This window comes from Rhinatrema bivittatum, chromosome 2 (assembly GCF_901001135.1).
Source record: "Rhinatrema bivittatum chromosome 2, aRhiBiv1.1, whole genome shotgun sequence".
Lineage (NCBI taxonomy): Eukaryota > Metazoa > Chordata > Amphibia > Gymnophiona > Rhinatrematidae > Rhinatrema > Rhinatrema bivittatum.
The window spans coordinates 134,936,407-134,950,720 of NC_042616.1; the positions used below are offsets into that span (position 1 = coordinate 134,936,407).

Sequence of the window (14,314 nt, forward strand, 5' to 3'; positions counted from 1 at the left end):
TGTGCCTTCGGGCCTTCTACCCTGCTTTGTGTTGTCTTGCGCTGTGTGTGCCTTCGGGCCTTCTACCCTGCTTTGTGTTGTCTTGCGCTGTGTGTGTCTTCGGGCCTTCTGCCCTGCCCTGCCTGGCCTTGCTTACTGCGCGTGTGGTCCTCGGGCTCTCTGCCCTGCTGTGTGAGTGAGGCCTTCGGGCCCTCAGCCCTGTGTCCGTGTGTGGCCTACGGGCCCTCTGCCCTGCCGTGTGTGCATGTGTGGCCTTCGTGCTCTCTGCTCTGCCGTACGTGTGTGTGTGGCCTTCGGGCTCTTTGCCTTACTACTAGGTACCCTGACCCAGCCTGGACTCTGACACTGTTATCTGCCGCCTGCCCTGACCCAGCCTGGACTCTGACACTGTTATCTGCCGCCTGCCCTGACCCAGCCTGGACTCTGACACTGTTATGTGCCGCCTGCCCTGACCCAGCCTGGACTCTGACACTGTTATGTGCCGCCTGCCCTGACCCAGCCTGGACTCTGACACTGTTTCCAGCCATCCCTGTCTCTCTCCACCTGGAGCCATCCTTCTGGGTGGTGTTCACTACACCAGAACACAGCCAGAGCGTAACACCCGTAACACCACGGTGAGACCGCACCTTGAATACTGTGTACAATTCTGGTCGCCGCATCTCAAAAAAGATATATTTGCAATGGAGAAGGTACAGAGAAGGGCAACCAAAATGATAAAAGGAATGGAACAGCTCCCCTATGAGAAAAGAATAAAGAGGTTAGGACTTTTCAGCTTGGAGAAGAGACGGCTGAGGGGGGATATTTTAGATGTGTTTAAAATCATGAAAGGTCTAGAATGGGTTAATATGATCCGTTATTTACTCTTTCGGATAATAGAAAGACTAGGGGGCACTCCTTGAAGTTAGCATGTGGCACATTTAAAACTAATCGGAGAAAGTTCTTTTTCACTCAAAGCACAATTTAAACTACGGAATTTGTTGCCAGAGGTTGTGGTTAGTGCAGTTAGTGTAGCTGTGTTTAAAATGGATTGGAGAAGTTATTGGAGAAGTCCATTACCTGCTGTTAAGTAAGTTGACTTAGAGAAGAGCCACTGCTATTATTAGCAACAGTAACATGTAATAGACTTAGTGTTTGGGTAATTGCCAGTTTCTTATGGCCTGGATTGGCCACTGTTGGAAACAGGATTCTGGGCTTGATGGACCCTTGGTCTGACCCAGTATGGCATGTTCTTATGTTCTTATGTTCTTAATACTACTTGTACTTCCAATTTAACGTATTTGAGGTGGTGATAGCAGTGGAATGTGTTTCTGTCACCATCACTGCAGACCAAATCAAGCTCCTTCTCTCACTGCTGCAGGGGGAGCCAGATGACATTTCAGTGAGGGCAGCATCAAGCCCTTGGCTCATAGTTTGGGGACCCTTGCTTTCTGAGTTCCACCTCCTCTTTAACTTCATCACCTGTGTAAGGGACATTAGCTAATCAAGTATTCATATCTTCTTTTAAATCTGATGTTTGAAGTCAGAGCATTCTATGGTATTCTTTGGCCAAGGCTGAAACTCAGCCTGCTATGTTAAAACCACATTATCACCTAATAATAGGATTTTTATGTTTTTGATTTATATTTACATTCTACTTTTCAGCTCTACAAAGTGGGTTACATTCAGGTGTGTGTGGGGGGGGGGGGGGGGGAGGTATTCCTCTGTCGCTAGCAGGCTCATGATCTAAGTTTGTACCTGAGGCAACAGAAAGTAAAGTGACTTACCCAAGGTCACAAGGAGTAGCAGTGGGAGTTGAACCCTGGTTTCCCTCTTTTGTAGCCTGCTGTTCTAACTACTAGGCTACTCCTACACTAAGGATAAAAGTCTTCTTGCTTCTTTGGAGAAAAGGAGCCAGAGAAATTGTATAGATTTTCTATATAAGGGAGTATATATGCTGAGAATATATCAGTATGAACTATGAAGATATACAAGCAGATAGCATGGTATTTTGGAAGAGATTCCTATAAAAGATTTCAAGCAGTTGTACATTTTTGCCTAGAGTAGTTGGTGAATAAGTTCTTGACTTTTTAAATGTTGCTTCATCACAGAGTGATAAGGTAATTGAGGTTTGTCAAATTACCTTATCTACCAGTTTTCCTAACATATACAGTTAGGGAAACTGGTACATTCAGAGGTAATAATGTTCATATTGTTGCACTGAGCATCAAAGACATTCCCTCTTGCCTGGGTATTTTACATCATTGCAGTTTCCCATAGAGAATGCCAGTGGGCTAGATGAATGCCGAAGCTTCAATGCTCAAGAACAGAGCTCAGTCGTGTCAACTGGTTTCACTCTTACATTTGGCTCCAATGGTGTTTCCTGAGTATATGAAAAGTGGCTGGATTTATACTTATTATACTTTTGTCCCTGACTCTTACTGGACTCTGAAAAGAAGGCTACTTTGATGTTGCTTTCAAAATTGAAGGGTTTGAAGTTTTTGACTCTGATGACATTACTGGGCTTAGAATAGCTTGGAACAAGTCTTGAAGTAATAGTCTTCTAAGTTTAATGACCCTAGGAGACATTTTACTACAAATTAAACAATTTGGAACATGAAGTTTGAGATCAAGGTTGCCCATACATTCAAGATTATGGTCACTTAAGACATTTTTCAGTTATAAGTGGGTCATCAGTTAAACCCTGTGGGGCGGATTTTCAGCGCCCTGCTCGCCTAAATCCGCCCAAAACCGGGCGGATTTAGGCGAGCAGGGCCCTGCGCGCCGGGAAGCCTATTTTACATAGGCCTCCCGGCGCGCGCAGACCCCGGGACTCGCGTACGTCCCGGGGTTTTCGGAGGGGGGCGTGTTGGGGGCGTGTCGGGGGGCGGGCCCGGTCGACGCGGCGTTTCGGGGGCGTGTCGGCCGCGTTTGGGGGGCGGGTACGGGGCGTGGCTACGGCCCGGGGGCGTGGCCGCGCCCTCCGTACCCGCCCCCAGGTCGCGGCCCGGCGCGCAGCAGGCCTGCTGGCGCGCGGGGATTTACGTCTCCCTCCGGGAGGCGTAAATCCCCCGACAAAGGTAAGGGGGGGGTGTAGACAGGGCCGGGGGGGTGGGTTAGGTAGGGGAAGGGAGGGTAAGGTGAGGGGAGGGCAAAGGAAAGTTCCCTCCGAGGCCGCTCCGATTTCGGAGCGGCCTTGGAGGGAACGGGGGGAGGCAGCGCGGCTCGGCGCGCGCAGGCTATACGAAATCGATAGCCTTGCGCGCGCCGATCCAGGATTTTAGTGGATACGCGCGGCTCCGCGCGTATCTACTAAAATCCAGCGTACTTTTGCTTGAGTCTGATGCGCAAGCAAAAGTAGGCTGATCGCGCTTTTTTGAAAATCTACCCCTGTGGTTTCTTTGCCAACTATCAAGGGAAATATACTGTCAGATAAATTAAAAGAAAAGTGATGAAAAATTTAAAAATATTCCCTCCTCCCCCTTTGAAGCAATTTTGCTAGCAGGCTGATTTGTATGTAGGTCTAATAGAAAAACTTCACATGCTATTTTGCAAATAGTGTGCTCAATTTATCATGCAAAGTATTATATTGCCTTAAAAGAATTAAATTGAGTAATCTAGAAGTTCAGTAATGACAAAATATGTCTCCATTTTCCAGTTGCAGGATATACTAAATATTTTTACAGTTCATTAATTTTAAAGATATGATTTTACATGGTTACAAAATCTTTGCATAATCTAAGATCTTGTCACCTGATTTCAACACTTTTTTGTTTAGGGTTAGGGCCGGGGAGAAGAAAATTAATGAATAGTCACAAGCCTTGTATGTTGATTAACTTCTATTGATGTGAACGTGACTGCCATTTCCCTTTCCCTCAGGTTTGGCTCCTGAGAGCATTTTATCACCTTTTCCACAGAAGTCTAAAGGTTAAGAACCGACAGATCACCTTTTGTCACCAGGAAGATCAACACTGTTTTTTATATTTATAGGCACTTCCTTGTTATGCATGAATTGCCCAGTGTTTTATTAAGTGGTCCCTACTCAGTTTCGATCTCTAGCAAAGGTGAAACCAGAATCCTAACTCCACCCCTAACTTTTCTAATTTTTGGTTTAGTGCCTGTGTGTTTAGCGGGTGGCAGGAGCTGAGTCCATAGCGTTCAGCTTTCCTCTCTCTGCCGATGGCCGAGTGCCGCACGGATTGCCTGGAGCGGACGCTCTCCCGCACCTACCGCCGCCTGGGAGCGCTGGTCGCCTCCTACCCCTACTGCTTCCTGCTGCTGCCGCTGCTGATCTCGGCGGGGATGGGCGCCGGCTTTTACCGTCTGCCCCAGGTGCAGGCCAACGACATCGAGGGGCAGTTCACGCCGCTGGGGGGTCCGGCCAAAACCGAGAGGGCCGTGATCGAGAGGCTCTTCCCCACCGACGACTCGGCGCGGTTCTCCGCCCAGCGGCTCTACACGGAGGGCACCTACGCCTCCCTCATCGCCGTGTCCCGCACGGAGGACATCCTGAGCCCGGCGGCCCTGCAGGAGGTGCTGGAGCTGGACAGCGCCGTGCGGCGCGTGAGCGTCTGGGGCATGAATTTCAGCGAGTTGTGCGCCCGCACCGAGGCGTCCCACTGCGCCCCCAGCAACCCCCTGCTGGAGCTCCTGGGCAACTCGGCGTCCCGCATAGACAGCCTCAATCTCACCTACCCCGTGTACAGGGACGGGAGGCGGTCCATTTTCCTGGCCCCCTATCTAGGAGGCGTCAGGCTGAGTCCCCCAGACAAAGTGCAGGAGGCCAAAGCCCTCAGATTAATTTACTATTTAAGAGAAGACGCACCGGCAGATCGGAATCAAAGTTTGCAGTGGCTACAGAATTTCACCAGCTCCTTTCCTGACTTACTGAAGAATCTCAACTTAACTTCTGTTCAGGTAACATCAGACTTGTATTCGTCTGCTAAGTAGAACTGTCTGGGTCCCCATATTAACTTTTTGATTTGATGTTCTATCCACCACATAAGGGCAATATTCAAAGGTATGTATCCAGGTAGTTCACAAGTTATCAAGCTAAATGCCGAGTTTTAGAAGGTAGGCCAGCTTCTTCCTCTCTCTCTCTCTCTCTGCAATGCCAAGATTTAAGCATGGAAGGGGGTCCACCCTCTCTCATACACCAAGTCAGCCTCCTCATTGCCTGTATGTCTACCATCTCAAAAAATGCATACAAGTATACCACTCCCGGGATCATCAAGGGTTGCCTTGTAACCGAAGCTACCGGCATTGCTCTAGGACTAGGGCAACAGCTGATGCTGCTAGGAGCAGTATAATTGTGCCACAGCCCAGTGGCCTTTGCATTTTTGGGGTGAAAATCATGAAGGCAATGATGAGGTCAGTTTGGGAGGGTTGAGGAGAAGGACCGATTTCCATGCTTAAATCTTAGCATCACCAGGGCCTGCCTCCTCGTGCCTTTGACCCATCGTTTTGGTTTATCTTTAGGAAGAGCTTGGGAATGAGGGTCATGGGCCTACCAAACATAAGAACATAAGAAAATGCCATACTGGGTCAGACCAAGGGTCCATCAAGCCCAGCATCCCGTTTCCAACAGTGGCCAATCCAGGCCATAAGAACCTGGCAAGCACCCAAAAACCAAGTCCATTCCATGTAACCACTGCCAATGGCAGTGGCTATTCTCTAAGTGAACTCAATAGCAGGTAATGGACTTCTCCTCCAAGAACTCATCCAATCCTTTTTTAAACACAGCTATACTAACTGCACTAACCACATCCTCTGGCAACAAATTCCAGAGTTTAATTGTGCGTTGAGTAAAAAAGAACTTTCTCCGATTAGTTTTAAATGTGCCACATGCTAACTTCATGGAGTGCCCCCTAGTCTTTCTACTATCCGAAAGAGTAAATAACCGATTCACATCTACCCGTTCTAGACCTCTCATGATTTTAAACACCTCTATCATATCCCCCCTCAGTCGTCTCTTCTCCAAGCTGAAAAGTCCTAACCTCTTTAGTCTTTCCTCATAGGGGAGCTGTTCCATTCCCCTTATCATTTTGGTAGCCCTTCTCTGTACCTTCTCCATCGCAATTATATCTTTTTTGAGATGCGGCGACCAGAATTGTACACAATATTCAAGGTGCGGTCTCACCATGGAGCGATACAGAGGCATTATGACATTTTCCGTTTTATTCACCATTCCCTTTCTAATAATTCCCAACATTCTGTTTGCTTTTTTGACTGCCGCAGCACACTGTACCGACGATTTCAATGTGTTATCCACTATGACACCTAGATCTCTTTCTTAGGTTGTAGCACCTAATATGGAACCCAACATAGTGTAATTATAGCATGGGTTATTTTTCCCTATATGCATCACCTTGCACTTATCCACATTAAATTTCATCTGCCATTTGGATGCCCAATTTTCCAGTCTCACAAGGTCTTCCTGCAATTTATCACAATCTGCTTGTGATTTAACTACTCTGAATAATTTTGTGTCATCTGCAAATTTGATTATCTCACTCGTCGTATTTCTTTCCAGATCATTTATAAATATATTGAAAAGTAAGGGTCCCAATACAGATCCCTGAGGCACCCCACTGTCCACTCCCTTCCACTGAGAAAATTGCCCATTTAATCCTACACTCTGTTTCCTGTCTTTTAGCCAGTTTGCAATCCACGAAAGGACATCGCCACCTATCCCATGACTTTTTACTTTTCCTAGAAGCCTCTCATGAGGAACTTTGTCAAACGCCTTCTGAAAATCCAATAATACTATATCTACCGGTTCACCTTTATCCACATGTTTATTAACTCCTTCAAAAAAGTGAAGCAGATTTGTGAGGCAAGACTTGCCCTGGGTAAAGCCATGCTGACTTTGTTCCATTAAACCATGTCTTTCTATATGTTCTGTGATTTTGATGTTTAGAACACTTTCCACTATTTTTCCTGGCACTGAAGTCAGGCTAACTGGTCTGTAGTTTCCCAGATCGCCCCTGGAGCCCTTTTTAAATATTGGGGTTACATTTGCTATCCTCCAGTCTTCAGGTACAATGGATGATTTTAATGATAAGTTACAAATTTTTACTAATAGGTCTGAAATTTCATTTTTTAGTTCCTTCAGAACTCTGGGGTGTATACCATCCGGTCCAGGTGATTTACTACTCTTCAGTTTGTCAATCAGGCCTACCACATCTTCTAGGTTCACCGTGATTTGATTCAGTCCATCTGAATCATTACCCATGAAAACCTTCTCCATTACGAGTACCTCCCCAACATCCTCTTCAGTAAACACCGAAGCAAAGAAATAATTTAATCTTTCCGCAATGGCTTTATCTTCTCTAAGTGCCCCTTTAACCCCTCGATCATCTAACGGTCCAACTGACTCCCTCACAGGCTTTCTGCTTCGGATATATTTTAAAAAGTTTTTACTGTGAGTTTTTGCCTCTACAGCCAACTTCTTTTCAAATTCTCTCTTAGCCTGTCTTATCAATGTCTTACATTTAACTTGCCAGGTTACCAGGCTCATTTTGCAATTCACTAGGGGGGGAAGAGAAGAACCATGGCTGTGGGGTAGACTATTTTTTTTGAAATATGTAGGTGCTTAACTAACTATATTCTTTTGAATACAGTCAGTTAAGTCTAAAGTTATCTGGCTCCAGCCAGAAAGCTTTAAACCTAACCAGTGATATTCAAATGATGGCCAGTTAGGTTTAAAGTTATTCTGCTAAAGGTAGCTGGATAATGTTATTGAGGGATATTCAATAGGAAATTTATCCTACTGAATATCTAGAATAACTAAAGTTACCCATTGTATGTTTTTTTTAATATTGGATTCCATATTTTCAAGACATGTTAGGTGGAAAATGAGGACTCTCTTGGAGTGATTTTTTTTTTTTTTGTATCCATACCTATGCACGAGCTGTACATCCAGGGGTGGATTGCAGGAAAATAGCCCTGGATATTTTTTTCAAAATCAATTCACAGGGTATTTATCTGAGTTCTTCGTATATGTAATGCATGTTTGAGCAGAATCTAAAAGTAAGCCAAGCCAACCCTTAAGAGGTACATTATGTGACCTGCTGTCCCCCTTCCATCCATGCAGTAAACTGGGTCCACCACAAGCTTTGTTACATCTCTAGATTCCTGGTCTAGTGTTAAAATCTCTTGCCAACTAATCAGCTCTTGAACCAATTGCTAAATAATGAGACAACCATTCTGCCCGCCATTGCCAGACACATTCACACATGGCCTCTCAGATACAGACACCCACTGTGTCTGAGAGATTGTGTGTGTGTGTGTGGATATCTTTCACTCTAACACAGACACACACACCCTCGCTCAGGGTGTGAGTGTGTCTTTGTGTCAGAGTGAGAGAGAGAGAGAGAATGTTTGTGTGTGTGTTTGTGTATATGGGGGGTGTGGGGATGTCTTTCACCCACACCCACACTCCCTCAGACACAAAGTATGTGTGCTAGTGTCTTTCTCTCTGACACAAACACATATACATTCTCTCTCTCTCTCTCTCAGCTACACACATTCTGGCTCTTGGACTGCTGCTCTTGAGCCCTCGCTTCAGCATTGCCACATCATTATGTAAAGTTTTTGCTTGCTGGCAGCCCTTCCTGTCTGCATTATGCCCCTCCCTTCAGGGACAGGTTTAAGTATTAGGCTTTGTGGGTTTCGTGGACCCTTGGCCTGAGGTGAGGGTTGATGCTACCTGAAGGGAGGAGCCCCACAGGTCCTCACCATCAGGAGGCGAGGTCAGCTGCAGCAGGGGACATGATTGTAGTTCAGTAGAATGAGAACATCCTGCATCACTGTCACGTGATCACAGGCACCTGCGCTGAGAAGTACTGTGAGGCGTCCCGAGGAGCGGGATGCCTCACAGTCCAAGGAGTCATAGTACTAGGCAGGACTGAAGGTACAAGGTACCAGAAAAGGAGCTTCTGAGATAGAGGTGCACTAGGCAGGCCCCGAGGAGCGGGGAGCGCAGAGACTGGATCTCTGAAGGAGTGATACAGAGATTGTCTCAAGGGACAGGACAGTGTAGCAACAGAGTCTCTGGTGTGATGACGTAGGGGCTGCCCCGAGGAGTGGGGAAGCGCAGAGTAAGCCACTGGTGCCAAGGCGTAGAGATTGCCCCGAGGAGCGGGGAAGTGTAGAGTCAAAGTCACTTTATAAAGTGACGTAGAGGCTGCCCCGAGGAGTGGGGAGGTGAAGAGTCAAAATCCCCGGTGTGGTAAGGTAGAGAGTGCTCCAAGGAATGGGGAAGCATAGAGATGGGATCTGATAGACAGTGCTGAGGCAACCCTGAGGAGCAGAGGAGCGAGTCGGCAGGATCTCTGGTGAGGAGCGCAGGGGCTACCCTGAGGAGCAGGGAAGCCTAGAGACCAGGTCTCTTGAGAAAAGCGCAAGCAGGCCCCCGAGCGCAAGCAGGTACCCGAGCGCAAGCAGGTACCCGAGCCAGAGTCCAAATCCACAGGTGGAGATCCAAGGCTGGAACCACAGGTCCGGAGAGAGAAAGGAACAAGCACCAGTGAGGCGAAGCAACTCATTACCAAGTCAGTTTGCATAGGCTGATGGAGGTGCTTAAATACCCGCAGCAAATTCACCCCTTCAGAAGCATCCACCCAACCCTCTCCACCACTCTGAGAATATCTTTGGGACCACAACGACCACAAAATCATCATACGCCAACCCCTCACCTCCTCTCTCCATCCACACCATGGTTACTAGAGATGTGAATCGTGTTATCGATCGTCTTAACGATCGATTTTGGCTGGGGGGGGGAGGGAATTGGATCGACGCGGTTTTGTTTTTTTAAATATCGTGTAAATCGGGGGAGGGCGGGAAAACCGGCACACTAAAACAACCCTAAAACCCACCCCGACCCTTTAAAATAAATCCTCCACCCTCCCGAACCCCCCCAAAATGTCTTAAATTACCTGGGGTCCAGTGGGGCGGTCCCGGTGTGATCTTCCACTCTCGGGCCACGGGTGCGTTGATAGAAATGGCGCCGGCGCCACCTTTGCCCTGTCATATGACAGGGCAAAGGTAGCGCCGGCGCCATTTTGGTTCCGCTCCCCCGACGTCACGAGCATAGGAGATCGCTCCCGGACCCCCGCTGGACCCCCAGGGACTTTTGGCCAGCTTGGGGGGGGGGGCTCCTGACACCCACAAGACTTGCCAAAAGTCCAGCGGGGGTCCGGGAACGACCTCCTGCACTCGAATCGTGTTGCCGTATGGCCATATTGCCATATTGCAAAATGGCCATATGGCTGACGCCATTTTGAAAAATGGCGCCGGCCATACGGCAACACGATTCGAGTGCAGGAGGTCGTTCCTGGACCCCCGCTGGACCCCTAGGGACTTTTGGCCAGCTTGGGGGGGCCTCCTGACCCCCACAAGACTTGCCAAAAGTCCAGCGGGGGTCATATGACAGGGCAAAGGTAGCGCCGGCGCCATTTCTATCAATGCACCCGTGGCCCGAGAGTGGAAGATCACACCGAGACCCCCCCCCACTGGACCCCAGGTAATTTAAGACATTTTGGGGGGGTTCGGGAGGGTGGGGGATTTATTTTAAAGGGTCTGGGTGGGTTTTAGGGTTGTTTAATGTGCCGGTTTTCCCGCCCTCCCCCTTCCCTTCCCCCTTCCTCCGATTTACGATTTTTGACGATAAATCGGGGGAATTCCTATTATATATCGCCTCTAACGATTTTTGACGATTTAAAATATATCGGACGATATTTTAAATCGTCAAAAAACGATTCACATCCCTAATGGTTACCTACTACAAACTGCCTCCACCATTCTGCAATTGCATCACACACTAGAAATACAACCCACCTCAACATCCACGACGTCTCACAGCCATCCCTACAAACCCAAACATTCACATGGCAGCTCTCTCATTCCTAACACTTTTTCTGATAAAGGCTCAGTCCGTCTCCAAGAAAATTCCCATTCTATATGACCTCCTAATGGACAACCGCCCAGACATCCTCTGCATCACTGAGTCCTGGCTCAAAAACTCAGACACAGCACTAATAAACCAACTTCCTCATTCAACATACAATATCTTCTCACTGCCTAGACAAAAAAAAAAAAAAAAGGAGGCAGCCTACTCCTCCTGGCCTTAAAAAAAAATTCAAGCTCATATACCACCCCATCAACTTACTACCTCCTCTGGAAATAGGCCTTTTTAAAGCAAAAAACCTTCAAATCTCCCTGCCGAAAATCCCTGCTGAAATGCCTGGATTTCAATCTATCCTCTCTCATCGAAACCATCTCCACCCAAATTAACATCTGGAACCCTGCCATAAGAAATTCAAACAAGGCCTCAAAACGTGGTTATTTGAATTAGCTTTCACACAATGATATCCAATTAAACTGAAATGCCATTCAATTTGCAACCCCCTCTTTATCCCCTGCTCCTTGTCCCTCCTACCCACTATCCCTCCCTAAATTCTTCCCCTCCCATTTGCCCGCTCTTTCCCCGATTATGATATTTTAATTGATTTTATATAATAGAATTATCCTCTGTTCAATCTAGAACTTGTATTCCCTCTCAGCACCGTTATTGTATTATATGCTCTATGGTTTTAGTGTTGGTTCGTAAATATTTTTAGTTACTTCAATTTTATTTTTGTATGTTAAACACTAATAGATGGTCCACGGTCTGTACAGTCTGTTTTTCCGTCAATCCTGTTATTTGTAATTAATTCTAATTAATACTTATTAATAATGTCAATTGTAAAGCCTGTTGCTAAGTTATTGTTAAATGTAAACCGCGGTGATGTATATCCTTACGTACTGCGGTATATAAAAATCTCTAAATAAATAAATAAACAACATGGACATACCTGCAATTATCTTAGGAGACTTCAACCTCCACATAGATGCCACTCTCTCCCCCCCCCCCATGCAAATTCCTCCTGGATACCATGACAGCAATTGGATTTAAACAAATAATCAACTCATTGACCCAGAGATCAGACCACATCCTTGCCCTCATATTTATCAACAACAAAGTATCATGCCCCAACAGCCTACCCACAGCAACCAGCATTCCTTAGTCTGATCACAAACTCAGACCACCCTCCGACTGAAAACCAACCACATAGAAACCAATAACACAAAAAAATACATCCAAATCCCTAAACCATGCTCCAGCGAAGACCTAACAGAAACCCTCCTCAATGCTTAAAATCCCTAGACCTCAAAGACGCAACAACTGCCATTAACTCATGGATCAAAATCAACTCCAAAGTTGCAAAATCCAAATGCCCAATCATCACTAAAGAAATCAATATTGATAACCCCCACAAAACACCATGGTACAAACCAGAATTAAAAAACACCAAGCGACTACTCAGACAAGCAGAGAAAAAATGGAGACGACACCCAACCCCACTCCATCTGGACAAATAACAGAATGCTACTCTACATTTACAAAACAGACACCAACAAAGCCAAACGAGAATACTATGCAAAGAAAATCCATGATCATCAATTTAACCCCAGAGCCCTATTTGACTTTGTCTCCAGACTGACGCAACCAAGCCACAACCCACCTATAACAGAGAGCCCCCCTAAGGCATGTGAAGAACTTGCCCAGTTCTTCACTGATAAAATCACAAAATTAATAGCATCAACCCCCCAAGTAAGCAAGGAAATGCTGAACCCTCTGACCATAACAGCCCCCACATGGACCAATTTCGAGCTCATCTCTCAACTGAAGTTAAAAACATACAAAAAATAAACCCAGCCACCCACCCCCTTGACCCTATCCCAGTCAAAACCCTTAAACTAATCCCTGAAATCATAGCCAGACCAATTGCAAACATAATTAATACATCCCTTGAACAAGGCATCTTCCCTGAAGCCCTGAAATGTGCTGTAATCAAACCCATACTCAAAAAACCTCAACTGGACCCCTCCGACCCAGCAAACTACAGACCCATTTCAAATCTGTCTTTCATAGCGAATATCCTGGAAAAACTTGTAAACCACCAACTCTCTGAACACCTGGTAACCCATAAAATACTATACCCCACTCAACATGGCTTCAGGAAGTCACTCAGCACCGAAACACTCCTACTATCCCTTGCAGACACAGCACTCAAGAGGACTAGATGCCGGTCAATCCTACCTTCTGACACTACTGGACATTTCTGCCATCAACCACAACATCCTACTACCATCAACCACAACATCCTACTAGCCCGGCTAAGGGAGATTGGATTAGGTGACACCACCATAAAATGGTTCAGTTCTTACCTATCAAACAGAACCTACAAAGTAAGACTAAATACCAGTGAATCAAGACAGTTCCCACGCTCACATGGCGTACCACAAGGATCATGACTCTCCTCCACTCTATTCAATATATATATATATATATATATATATATATATATATATATATATATATATATATATATATATATATATATATATACATGCTTCCCCTACATAAGAACATAAGAACATAAGAAAATGCCATACTGGGTCAGACCAAGGGTCCATCAAGCCCAGCATCCTGTTTCCAACAGTGGCCAATCCAGGCCATAAGAACCTGGCAAGTACCCAAAAACTAAGTCTATTCCATGTAACCATTGCTAATGGCAGTGGCTATTCTGTTCTCTCTCTCCTACTACTTCTATGCAGATGATGTCCAAATCCTACTCCCCATGAAAGAAACCTTCCAAAACACCCTACTACAAAGGGAGTCCTATTCTTCCCAAATAAAAAACCTCCTTACTCAGATATCGCTCACACTCAACCACACGAAAACTGAAATACTACACATAACAAACAAACCCGCCACAAAGAATATCCAAGACCTCTCGATCACACAACCAAACAGTCAATTCATATCTGCAGTAAAAGACCTAGGAATCACACTAGATTCCAAACTTAACCTAAAAAAACACATCAATGCAACAATAAAAGAGGGCTAATTCAAACTACAAGTCCTCAGAAAACTCAAACCCCTCCTCTTTAACCATGACTATCGGACAGTACTGCATTCCCTCTTATTCTCCAAGCTGGACTACTGCAACTCCCTCCTCCTCGGGCTCCCTGCATCCTCCCTTAATCCTCTTCAACTACTGCAAAATGCAGCAGCCAGATCTCTCACAAACAACAAACGCTCCACCCACATCACACCCATTCTTAAAGACCTCCACTGGCTCCCCATAACCCACAAAATACAATACAAAGCCCTAACCCTTATGCATAAGACCATCAACAATGAGAAGATCGAATGGCTAAAAGACGCCCTTCACCCATACAACTCTCAAAGAGACCTCCGATCCAAGAACACCGGTCTGCTAACAATTCC

The 14,314-nt window shown here is 46.1% G+C and overlaps 1 protein-coding gene across 2 annotated transcripts in view; it reads left to right on the forward strand.

Moving 5' to 3' along the window:
* The first annotated feature begins 4,005 nt into the window (after positions 1–4,005).
* The window catches only part of LOC115084160 (patched domain-containing protein 3-like), a 133,194-nt gene continuing 122,885 nt past the window's right edge, over positions 4,006–14,314 (forward strand). For both annotated transcript variants that reach the window (XM_029588645.1, XM_029588646.1), the window contains exon 1: positions 4,006–4,893. In XM_029588645.1, the coding sequence (XP_029444505.1) occupies positions 4,156–4,893 (738 nt within the window). In that variant the 5' untranslated portion in view covers positions 4,006–4,155. The remainder of the gene's footprint in view (positions 4,894–14,314) is intronic.